General features: G+C 36.7%; 1 protein-coding gene across 1 annotated transcript; it reads right to left on the bottom strand.

Moving 5' to 3' along the window:
* Nucleotides 1–3,636: 3,636 nt before the first annotated feature.
* On the bottom strand, nucleotides 3,637–5,917 carry LOC111849602 (homeobox protein Nkx-2.5). The gene is made up of 2 exons (XM_023822635.2): nucleotides 5,343–5,917; nucleotides 3,637–4,695 (listed from the first exon to the last, which is right to left on the bottom strand). The coding sequence occupies exons 1-2, from the start codon at nucleotides 5,671–5,673 to the stop codon at nucleotides 4,055–4,057; spliced, it is 972 nt and encodes a 323-aa protein (XP_023678403.2). The 5' UTR covers nucleotides 5,674–5,917; the 3' UTR covers nucleotides 3,637–4,054.
* Between the last annotated feature and the right edge of the window lie 7,329 nt (nucleotides 5,918–13,246).

Raw genomic sequence — 13,246 nt, forward strand, 5'->3', positions numbered from 1 at the left:
CTGAAAGACATCAGTCTAGTGGAGGAATTCCTGAAACAGATTTATCATCTCTCTAGCAATGTGCATGTAGACGACAAATATATCCCTACAAATATATTCTGGCATCCCTGGCATTAGCAAAATCTGGCATTCCTGGATTACTTGAGTTAAACTCTTTATGTTCATAAACTCACCATTATTCCAGAGCAGTTTGTTTTAAGTTACATTCAAATGCCAAATTGCTCTTGGGATGACATTAGAAGTGGTTGGTGACTTTTATTTGCCCCCTCTTTGGTTAGTCCTAGTGCAAATTAAACTCATAATGGTGCATCTCATAGTGTGTGCATACCAAATACACCTTATATTATATTGTAACTGTGTTTTACTATGTTAGCCTAAAGACAGGTTTAGGTTTATACTCGTATATCAATAATGTTTCTACCTAAGAGATTCCCAAATTATACATGTCAAGTCGTTACAATCATATATTAATATTTCAAGTACCTCCCACTAGTGCCAGTTCTCATCCAGTAATCTCCATTTATTTATATTGGACATCAGATAAGACTTAACTGATGATTTTGAAGTTACAATAAACCTGTTAGCAGCACTAAGCAAACAGGATCTAATATCTGTCATCACTTTGCACATTTGACATGTTAATAAATTGTCAGCTAGATACCATCTCCCAGTATATTCGACAACCCCTTGATTATCCTGTTTCATAATGACTGAAGGCTAATCATGTTCCTTCATATCACCATTTTTTCCTTTTTTGTCCTCTAAAAAAGCCTTTTCATCGATGTGTGTAATCCAAACCATATACTGCCCAAGCATGTTTGGATCTTTCCACTTTACCTTCATGGGGAGTCTTGTTTTTTCACTACATAAAGCATCTTTGAAGTAAGAAGCAAATATAGCCCATAAAACAGAATAATCTGTTGCAATGATAAACATTTTCAATCTGGTAAAAATCTGACTGATTAAGATTTAATTCTTTGCCAAGTTTATTTACTTTAGTATTCTTTCACACGTCTGTGGGAGTGTTAAGACAAGTAACCACTAGCTCTTTTCAAACGCTAGTACCTTCGAATAGTGAATCCCCCAAATGTATCCAAATCCAAAATGAATATCAACAAATTCACATGATATGTTTGTACGGGTTTCATAAGTAAATATTTCATTTCACAGCTCATAACAAGCACGCACAAACCTGCCCTCTACGCAGTCTAATAGTTTAGCTGATGTTTTAAATGACAGTGTTGCCGGTTAAACCTAATTTTATCCCTTAGTTCCTGTAAATGCAAACTGTGTGTTTGCTATGCTATTGTTCACTTAATATATTCATTCAGTATATCAATTCAATATACTGATATATTGAATATGTTGATTATAATTTATATACATTGATAAATAAATAAATATTATATTTACCTACTTTATTTTTGTATCTATAGATGTATGCAATAGGAACATGTGTCACATTATCCGCATCTAGAGTATTTAGCAGAAACTCAAAAACAGTATTTTACTAATCAGTGTTGGAGGTATGGCTTTACTCTTAGATGATTTGCATTTATTACAAGAATCTCTTATTTTTTCGTGCGTTAATATGTTTCCTTTCCTAGATGTAAAGCATTTTGGATCATTTTTATTTTATTCCGATAATTGTATTTGGTTATAAACTGAATGTCACAGAGAACAGTGTATTCCATCGTTGATTTCCCCGAGAACGGAATAGTCCTATACGGAAATGCGTGCGGCGGAGTTATGTCACCGGCGCAATGTGATTTCCTTTGTCACATATTTATTTCTCATTTCTGTTGTATTCTTGCCTCACCTGTAAATCATTATATGACGCGTCAGGATCTTCAATTGCAATATTTATGGGTTTACATTGTATTTTATAATTTTACTAGTATTTACTAGTTTAAAAAATATTCAACTTTATAGAAATGCGTATAATATCGCAAAATAATTTATGTGCGACTTTTTCTAAGATCTCTTCTCCGGCGATGTTCCATTCAAATTGTAGTTTCTGCTTCCTGTCTGTCTTCTCGACCCACCATCGTAGGGGGCTCTGTTTAATTTACTGGTAATCCACAGTTCTGAGAAACAAAGTCTATGTGTAATCATTGAGACGCAAACAAATAGTGCAGAAAGGCCTGGTTTATTTTTAAATCTTAGTTAGGGGTCCAAGAACTAGCCTATTGTTTTTTTTTTTTTAACTTTTGAATAAATAGTTAATCGTGTTTTAAAAAATATAGAATAAATGAATAAAAACATAAGTGAAAATATATGAAATATCTGAGCTTATAAGACCTATCATGGATACAAATCTGCATCAGATTTAACTTGAATTAATTACGCTTTTTCTGGCCTCTGAATGTTGCACTTTATAAAAGTTGCACTTTTTTCAGTTTCCTTGAAAACGTTTTCTTTGCAATGGAGCGGCAGCGAGATCTTGTTTAGAAAGAGGGCCCCTCTTTCATAAAGATTTTGCTCCACGCTAAAATTACGGTATTGGAGAGACGGATTTAGTGCTACACTTCATACAAGATGGGTAGTTGAAATATGTTTTATTGGCTAAACTGTTTAAATGAGTGATTTAGTTTATAAATGCATTTAGACGTTAATCATTTACACGTATACGCTTCTTTGCACTGTCGTTTGCGTCCGTATATCTCAATTCCCTTCGTTTTTCCTACCTCACAGAATCTCTCAGTTTCCGTACTCCCGTTCTCAAGTAGACAAATGGGTAAACTTGTAGCAATAATGACCCCGCTTTCAGACACCAGCCTCCCGCTGTACCTCCATCTCATGGAGCCTGACTGGAGTGCTCTCCCAACCCCCAACCCCCGCCCCCCCCCCCAATCAGAGCCCCTTTCTCAGTGAACAAAAAAGAACGAACAAAACTGAACACATTTCTATCCATTCTCCAACCAAAGTAGAGCAGCTAGCTTGTTAAGATAATGTCCCCGCTCCTGCCTCATTTAAGAATATTTTAGGACGTCAATCTTGCAGCTCCTGGACTCCTTTGTTTTTCATGAAGACCCAAGCTTCCTACCACACACCTTTTGTTCATGACGCCAATAACGGCTATTATGCACAGCCCGTAGCCCAAGCCTAACTGCTTCTTTCATGCTTTTTAAGATGCTTAATCGCGTCGTCAGAGCTTCCCAATGTAGGAATAACTTCCTCCTTTCACACCACTTGGCACATGGACAATTATTCTGAGTCCGCACAGCCTTTCCTTTCTGCCTTCAATAAGACATTTTGGGTAAAAGGGAAGGAACGGACAAAGATGCGCCATGCTATAATCAGCACCCAATGCTTTTAGCCAGTTCTGTTGGTTATGTTTCACAATGTGTGGAAAGGCAAACTTGAAATCAAGTAATGCATTGATAAAATACAAATGTCGCTGGAACGTTATAATTATATATGTGAGAAACACAACATTTCCACTGGTTTCTATTTGTATATTTCTGGAGCTAGATGTAGCGTAATTAGCAAAATTATGATTTTCATAAACTAACGCGTATTAAGTACAAATACAAAACTGAATCTTACATCATTATGAAGACAATGAGTACTTTCATATAGATCTGGGCTGTGAAATGAAAATTAGATTAATAGCATTTACAGTCCCTTCTAATATCTGCTCCTCATATTACGAAAAACAGTATATTCATGCTACATACCTATAAACTGTTTATTTTCTCATTACATTAGGAAACTCAGATTGGTTTTGCATATACGTATTAACCATGAAGTGTGTAACTTTTATGCAGATTTACCTGTAATAAATAGTATATCTTGTTTTTAGAGACGCTGATTTCTAATCATTTCTGAAGTAATCAGATAGTATTAGCGTTTTCCTTGCTTAACATAACACCAAACACACTTAGAAATATACAGAGCAGATGACTTTTCAGTTGAGACAAATTGCAGTGTCTTCAGATATCAACCAACCAACAGATATCAAAACACCTAACTTTGTTTTAGAAATACTGCAGCGATTTCAAATTCCTTAGCATCGATCCTGGTCTTGTGGTGACATCTGGTCGGAAGCTTTCTACCATGCACGAATTCCATGCAGTGTTCCTTGACACGCTGAGACGGCTGTCCCTTGGTGTGTTGGAGCCCGGGATGAAGCACTGAGACTCGCAATATTGCTAAGGTTCATGTTCATGAAGGCGCTGGCGGCTGTAGTCGGGGGGAGAGTGGAAAGAGTGGAGTATGTACGGCTGTAGCCGTTGTTGTACGGCGGAGTGCTGTAGGTATATGCCGGATAACCACTGTAGTTGTAAGGATTTGCTCCCATTGTATAATGTGAGTTGTAGTTCTGTGATCCCCCCAAGCAGGGTTTGCCATCTCGGACCAAAACTGGCACAGCCACACGTCTTGGTGGTGGTGGATGTTGATGTCCTGAGATGTCCAGTGTTTTGTCCTGGCGCTGTCGCTTACATTTGTATCTTCGGTTTTGGAACCAAATTTTTACCTGTGTGGAAGTCAGTTTCAAAGCACTGGCCAAGTGTTCCCTCTCCGGCGCCGACAGGTATCTTTGCTCCTTGAAGCGCCTCTCTAGTTCGAATACTTGGGCCTGCGAGAAGAGAACCCTCGGTTTCCGCCGGTTCCTCTGTTTTTGTGGTTTCTCCGAGTCAGAGTGTCCACCGTCTTCACACTCCTGAGATTTCGTAACCATACTGCAGTTCTCTGCAACGTCAGATCATTACAATGTTATTATTTTGTCCTTAGATCACAGTCGTATAATCAGACTTGAGTTTAAAATGTTTGTGCTTTTAGAGGCGAATTCATGTTATTAAAATGCAAACGTGTACTATTTATGTAATAATGACGGCTCGTTGTGCACTTGTCTGCATAACCAACATGATTAGTGTTTAATTTGTGTGATAAAATAAATGACAACTCTTTGATAAAAGGGACCTTGGAATAACCAAATAAAAGTACATGATGTAAGTAAGGCTGAAAGTGTCCCCGCAAGAAAATGTTTTAGTAAGTAAAATGTTTTTGAACTCAGACCATATAAATACGCATCGTATACATTTCGCATACCTCATTGAAATGGTATAAATCTGAACACTTCTCTATTTGATTTGTACATTTTCTACATCAATATATATTTCATTACATATATTTCATTACGTCGCATAAACATTACTGTCATAATAATATAACTCGTTAGCTTATTTGTAGTAATTGCACTTTTAAAATTTTTGGAATGTCGGCGTTGTAACCATATATGCATTTATTTATTAATAGGTTATTAGTATATATTTGTAAATATATGCCCTAGATTTTCACCTTATCCTTAAGTTAATAAAAGTGGCATTGTTACTCACTGGTTTCCTGATCTTCGACCTCCGCCACTGAAGAGGTGACGGTAGAGTGGACAAGCGCTGAGGGAACGTAAACCTCTGAAGAAAGACTGCTATTTTGATCGGGCAACGAATTCAAGTAGGACATACTTTCATCTGCATCCGACAAGCCGGGGCTCTCCCCTGCCACGATCATGCACAAAGAAGTCGACTGAAAATGGTGCTGCTGCCCTTGAATTTCCCACTGATAGTACGCGTCGCGGGACTCGAGATTTAATGCTTGCGACTGTTGCTCGAGATTCAGTATATCTTTCACAGAAAACGGTGTCGTAGTGAATGGACTCGGAAGCATCATCGAATCCTCTCAGCTGCATCAAGAATTCTTCTCAGTTTACAGCATGGACCTCTTATAATGATTTTTGTTTAGATTGGCAATAACGATATATACACTAAACGTATGCTATTTAATCATTATCCAACCTCAACCAGAAAGAAAAGTTGAATGTAAAAGATGCTCGCCTGTTTTCCATGAATCAGGAAGATTGTTGGCTTTCGTGTATGACAGATATTCCGACAGCAGTTGTCTGTTTCGTTCCTGTTGTCACTTGGAGGCAAAGTGCCTCTTCTGCTCAATGACGTCACCGGCGTGGGGCGGGATGAAAGGGGAGGTAGTGTAATACCAGGCAAAAACTTTGGAAAAAATGAAGGCATGTATGGGGCAAGGTTAACTAATCGGTAGTATAAAACTTTTCACGGAATACCTAAGCAAAGAAAGCAGAGATATAAGAGGAAATAATTATAGGCTATAGGCTTGATGCTGCTAAATTAATCTGCTGAAAAAGTCGATCATAGACAAGTCCATTTCACCTGGAGCAGCAATAGCTTTTGAGAATAATCACAATTAATACGAGTCATCAATATAATGTTAGCAGCCGGGAATCTGTACCAAAAAGAGTGCCAACTTGTACCTTTGCTTGTCACTGTGGGTGTACCTTCAAGGCTCTGCCAATTGTACCATATAGCTGTAGGTACCTTTTAAGGTTCAGAAATGGGCTATGATGAACCTTATTATACCACTGGGGTACATTACTGTTGCTTCTACCTTGGGGATGTTCCTCAAAGTCCATTTCTGTACCTTTTTTTTCCTCACAGTGCAGCAATAGTAAAGTATGTCAAGAATTAAAGGAATTGTTAATACACGCTATATTTTTTATCATATTGTGTTGTAATGCAAACACTTGCGAAATATTATTTTATTTTATTTAACCTTTTTTTAACCAGGTTTGTCCCATTGAGATCACAGATCTCTTTTGCAAGGGAACCTGGCCAAGGTAGCAGCAACACAGTGTTAGTGCAGAGTCTTGCATAATATTACATAAAACATACTCAAATCATACATTTCCATACAGACAACCTAGTCTCCAAAGTCTTTACCACAATTTTTAATTCCTTCACGGGTATTAAGTTGTGCAGACGAAGTTCAGCTTGAAGTCTGTTCCATGCGCCCGGCGCTGAAAACCTGAAGGCTTTCTTTCCCAGTTCAGTTCTTACTTTAGGAACAACCTGATTTTGAAAGTCCATCGAGCGAAGATTACGACTTCCTTGCTTCCAGGTCAGGAATGATGATAAATAGGAAGGAAGTTTACCCAGAATGACTTTGTAAATGAACATATACCACTGAACTTGTAAAGATGACCAATTTACTTTGGCATAAAGCACACACTAATGAGTAATAGAACCGCTGTCTGAAATAAACCTCAGTGCTCCATGATGCACACTATATAACATGGGTAAACAACGAGTAGACACATGCATATACAGTACATCACCATAGTCGATTATAGGTAAAAACGTCGATTCAACTAGTTTTAATTTTACATAGAAAGAAAAGCAAGATTTGTTTCTATAATAGAATCCTAAAAGGGATTTCAACTTTTTTGTTACATACTTAATGTGTTCCTTACAAGACAGGTCGTCGTCAATTAGATATTTAAAATTAGACACCAATTCTATTTATTGACCATCTCTTGTTAAAAATTTTCCAGCTAATGTTAATCTATCCGTTTTTGAAGTGGTGAAGAACATTTGTTTTGTCTGCATTTAAACTGAGTTGTAGATGACAAAATTGTTCTTGTACTTTGTCAAAAGCATCTTGAAGATATTCAAAAGCATTTGCGGTAGTAGGTGCAGAGCTATAGACCGCGGTATCATCAGCATAAAGGTGAAAATTTGAGTTTGAAATGTTCCGTCCCAGGTTATCCACGTATACGTACCCATTAGATATGTGAATGTATGACTAGGGATGGTTTAGTGTGAACAGGAATGTGGAAACACATCGACAAAATTTCGCAATGGTTCTTGGGCAGTTAAATACTTCAGTGAGATGATGAACCACGTTGAACCATAAGTTCAATCATTCATGTTGCTTGGAACAGTTACGGAGCAACTTCTGATAATTATATTCATATTTGTATTACAACGAACTTTTGTAATCCCATTATCAAAGAAACATTTCCTGATATGTTTTTTTCTACCTATCGTAACGTGTGTTTTAACAATAATACCCAATAATAAACAATTTAACGTTTATTTCTAGGACAGTAATGATTTATGTTTTAAAAATTGTGATCTTTCATGTCTAAATCAAACAAGAAATAAAATCAGTAAAAAATTAAAAATCTATGTAGCATTTTGGATCAATTAAGCCTGAATACATTTTCTTTTGTATAATGTATTGTTTCATGTTGTTGAAAATATTGTAACCGATCATATGTAAATCACATATGAAATAAAAGGATTTTCATGACATAAGGTGGTAGCAACAGTGTGCCGAAAGTCTTTCAGTAATTTTTTTTTGCTGTACATCCAGGAATGTTTAGTGTCTAGATATCGTGTTCAGTATTAGGGCGTGTGAATATTAGTTTATATATTGGAATGCTCATATGTAAATTTGTTGAATATATGTTTTCATATATTCATTTTTATTTATTCGCGTGCATTATACATCACCTTGTTTAAATAACCATGACAGAGTTTATAATGGAATATTTAATTGGCGGTGTGTGCACTGAAATATCTCATAAAATCTGATTTATGTGCTTATTTGTAAGCTGGGGCGGATGTAAGAGGTTGCAACCCCACATCAAAATAACGAAATATAGATTATTTTATTTTGTAAGCGAAGCCATATAAGAGACATCATGCCGCGCGGCCACTCCCATAAATATAACTGCCTCTTGTTAGGGTTGCCACCTGTCCCTTATACTACGGGATCGTCCCGTATAATACGGGATGCAGCAGTTTATCTTCCATTGCTGGACGATACCGTATTATAAGGGACGGGTGGCAACCTTACTTCTGATGGCCACTCCAATCAAAACTGTCTGCAGGCGCCCCTGTTTGAATGAATTAATTGTTTGTGGAGAGTCTAAACAGCCTTTCTACTTTATAACGTGTTTCCCTCATTTTTAGGCAACATGTTTCGTCCAATTATGCGGAAATTATGAATATACATATTTTAAGTTATACATCGTCCCTGAATTAAGCTTTTCAGTAGTTAACTTGATCCAGTCAATTAAACTACTGGAGGCTATATTTTATATAAGTTTTCGCAGCAGATGATAAAACATTTTTTATAATCTGCTATATATTGTTTCTATAATTTCCTGTGCAGTAACCAAGTTTTTGTGCGGTTCTGAAGTTTAAAGAAATTATAGGTTTACAGATAGACGTGTAAGTCTACAGAAAGATAGCGACGAAGTGAGACGAATTTACCGCCCTTCGATAGATTCTTTCGCAAATCTTCACTCAGCTCTGGTATTGCTAGATGTGGCACAATTCGTATCAATAGCTTGCTTATAATAGTGGAATTTTGATGGACTTTTCAATTTTAGGGTACAATTTGTTTGTAGACTTTTGGATAGGTTACTTGAAGCTCTCACCAAGGTGACCTCTTGTCCCCTGTCAAATCTGACCACGTATTGGAGCCAGTGACAAAAATTTGGCCTCCAATAGAACCAAGAAAAGGGCGAGACGATACAATCTCAAACGTTCTCCATAAACAAAAAGTGTTTATATCATGGCCGCGTCTTGCTTCTCCATCCCGAGCTTTATGCCCTCAAACGGCCCATTTCAGAGAGTGAATGAGAGTAATAGCAGCGGTTTACCCTTAATATAAACACCATCCTTGCGCTTCTTTCACTTAGAGAATGTTGTTCTTTTATTTGTTTGTACTTCGTAATGGATAATTGTATTTTTTTCAGGGGGACTTGGCCTACATATAAACAAAATTAATAAAACACATATAGACATATAACGATGCCAGTGATTTTCATGTTTTATCCTCGTTTTAAAACCATACAGCATTTGTAAAGTATTTCATTTACTACGCATTATTTACTGAAATTAAACCTCAGACTTGTGTCAAAAATCTAATTTAAATTTAAGTTGCATGTATACATCTTCTGAGAGGTAATTTTCAGGTTTGTTGATGTGTGTCTATCTTTGCCTAGATACGTTATTATGCCAGGGATACCAGAATAGTAGCTACAAAAATCGTCCATATCGATTTTGCTATCAGTTCCATCGTCACATATAAGTAGCGCATCATTTCGTCCGGCGTTGTATAAAACCGATTAACTTATGTTTTACAAATATTTGTGTAAACTGCATAATAAAACTGCATAATTGAGTGTACACATTTGAATGGGCAATATTTGTGTCCCCAATTAGTGTAAAATAAATGAAGCCTTGCCGGAAAGAAATAAATTGTAAAAATACCATACAGGTTAACATCGTCCCTTCAGTATTAAATGTGGGCAAATATTTTACTCATATAATAAGTCTGGATTAAAAAGTTGGCTCAGTTTAGTTCACATGGCCGAAATTTATTTTAAATGCACTTGTTGAAATATGTTTAGCAATAAATGCATGTTTTAGATAAATGCATCGATTTCTATAAATCGATGCATATATCATCAGCTGTGTTAATGGAATAATAATCGCACTATTACTCAGATTTAACATGATTAACATTCTTTATTAGCAATAAAAACAACACGAAACAATAATGCAAATTCAAGGGTAGTCGCCAAATGATGCATCTCTTTAGCTCTATTTTATTTCATAAATGTATTCTGCGCATTTTTTACAACTGTCAACGGTATTATAGCAATGAATTTTTGTCAGAATCCGTTATTTTCGGTGACGTGGATGTTCAGGGGTTCGTTTGGGCAACATGGCAACAAAATGTAATAGTCAGCCCACTAAACACGGCTAATGTACTCCACGATTCTGAGGAACGTCTTGTTGTAGGTGATGTTATGGGTTTAAACCTCAAAATAAATAAATAAAATAAAAATATATAAAAAATAAAAAACATATAACCTTCTGTAGAAACAAGCTACTTAACGTCTTTAACTTGCCTGTTACAGCCAAACTTGACAAATTCTCATAAAGCACTTTCAACATCACTACTAACTCTAATTAAATTTACTACAGGTAAGTACAGTATTAGCCATTATAGGCCTACATTTGCCTGTTATCCATGCTTGCTTCAACACGTTGCCTGCGAAAATGGTAGTAAGAGACAGCTATAGAGAGGGGCAGTTTCAAAGGATTATTAACTAATTAATAACACCCTAGATGTGACTGACACCATATTAACACATTTACTAACAGTAATACAATGAAAAATATCTAACCATGGCTAAAACTGTACAGATTTATACCCCCTCACTCTTGCACTCTAATTTGTATAATGGACACATTGAATGGCCTATCTTGCAGGACTTCTGTTTCTCGTTTTCTGTCAGTGAGCAGGCCGAGCACCAGTGAAAAATGTATGTTCTACTTGCTTGAGGAATGTGTGATCTATGTGGGGGAAAAAACGGATTTGTATATATTTTTTACATCTTAGCATTGGTAATTTGATAAAATAACACATTTTTGGTTGTTATTAATCTTTAACTGAAAAGATTATTTTAATTTTTAATTGGAAAATCTGTGGAAGGCACTTGAAGTTTTATAGGGGTAATGTAAACACCATTATTTTGCCTTTCAACCACATAAAGCTATTAACAATGGCAAACCTCCTTAAACAGATGGCAGGTACAAGTAATATTTTAATACTGTGTAAAACATTGTGTGATTTTGGGAAATGTTCAGTGATTATACCTCTAGAATCTAAAAGGAAACCACAATCATATTCTGAAATACATTACCTGGGGTTTAAACAAAAAAGAAAAAGTAAACGTGTTTAATCTTGGAACATAGCCATCCATGACGATCTCCAATAGTAAAAGTCATAATAACAAGTGAACAGTGTATTAATTTGTGCAATGACAGCAACAAGTACTATAACAAGAAGCATATTAATGCTATTATTACTGATACCACTGTACTAATATACATGTACAATACATTTATTTATTTAGTAAACATTTTTTTGTTCAAAGCCATGTACAACTGAGGCAGACAATACAGTAAAAGCATACGGATGTCAAGGAGCCAGCTAGGCTGAGTTTCCAGTGAATGCCAGAGATGAACTGGCCGTCTGGTTTAGCACTAAGTATGTGGACTGAAGAAATGTATCATGGGAGACCTGGTCAGCAAAATGTATTGCTCTGAAAACATCATCATGTGGACCCAAATCACTCAGCATCTAAGTCTAAGTAACATCAGAGCAAGAGCTAAACAGTGAATACAATGAAAACAAGAACATTGTAAGGCTGCTATTGAAACTAAAAGTATACACAAGAAACCAGCAAAGGAATTACAGAGCAGGACAGTGGTGCAGGGCTCATGCAGCATTTCTGGAATAGATGGGTCTTAAGGTGTTTCTTGAAGGTTGAGACAATATGATGTGGTTTAGTAGCTCATTCCACCACAGGAGAATCACACATGAGAAACATCAAGTGAGACTTCTTATTTGGCAGGGGAATCTCCAGATGGTATTTGCTTGATGACTGAAGAGGGAAAGACAGGATGTAGGTCTTGATGAGGGTGTTAATGGGGATAGCTGCCATCCCATTAATGGGTCTGAAAGCGAGTGCCAAGACCTTGGACTTGATGTGAGTGCCTATAGGGAGCCATTAAAGAGAGACAAGGAGGGGTGTAACATGAGCGTTTTGGTTAATTGAGTACATTTTAATATACACTCACTAGCCACTTTATTAGGTATACTTGTTCAACTACTCATTCTAATCAGCCAAACATATGTCAGCAGCACAATGTATAAAATCATACAGGTGCAGGTCAGTAGCTTCAGTTAATATTCACAACAAATGCCAGAATGGTGACTTTAAGTGACTTTGAATGTGGCATAGTTGTTGGTACCAGACTGGCTGATATGAGTATTTCAGAAACTGATGCTCAGCTGGGATTTTCATCCACAATCTCTAGGGTTTACAGAGAATGGGCTGAAAAAAGAAAAAAAAGACATCCAGCGAGCAACGGTTATCTGGGCAAAAATGCCTTGTTAATAGCAGAGGTCAGAGAAGATTGGCCAAACTGGTTCTAGCTGATAGAAAGGCAACAATAGCTCAAATACCCACTCATTACAATCAAGATTTGCAGAAGTGCATCTCTGAATACACAACACATTGAACCTTGAAGCAGATGGGCTACAGCAGCAAATGACCACACCAGATACCATTCCTGTCAGCTAATAACAGGAAACAGATACTACAGTGGACACGGGCACACCAAAACTGGACAATGGAAGATTGAAAAATGTTGCCTGGTCACATTCAGATGGTAGGGTCAGAATTTTGTGTAAACAACATGAAAGCAATGGTTCCATCCTGCCTTGTATCAGCAATTCAAGCTGGTGATGATGGTGTAATGGTGTGGGTGATATTTTCTTGGCACACTTTGGGCCTCTTAGTACCACTTGTGTAACGTTAAAATGTCACAGCCTACCTAAGTTT

This window comes from Paramormyrops kingsleyae, chromosome 3 (genome assembly GCF_048594095.1).
Source record: "Paramormyrops kingsleyae isolate MSU_618 chromosome 3, PKINGS_0.4, whole genome shotgun sequence".
In the NCBI taxonomy this organism is placed as follows: Eukaryota; Metazoa; Chordata; class Actinopteri; order Osteoglossiformes; family Mormyridae; genus Paramormyrops; species Paramormyrops kingsleyae.

Coding starts and splice junctions, on each gene's coding strand:
- LOC111849602 (XM_023822635.2), bottom strand. CDS start 5,673: ATGATGCTTCCGAGTCCATTCACTACGACACCGTTTTCTGTGAAAGAT. Junction 4,696..5,342: donor GGTCGAAGATCAGGAAACCA/GTGAGTAACAAT, acceptor CTGACGTTGCAG/AGAACTGCAGTATGGTTACG.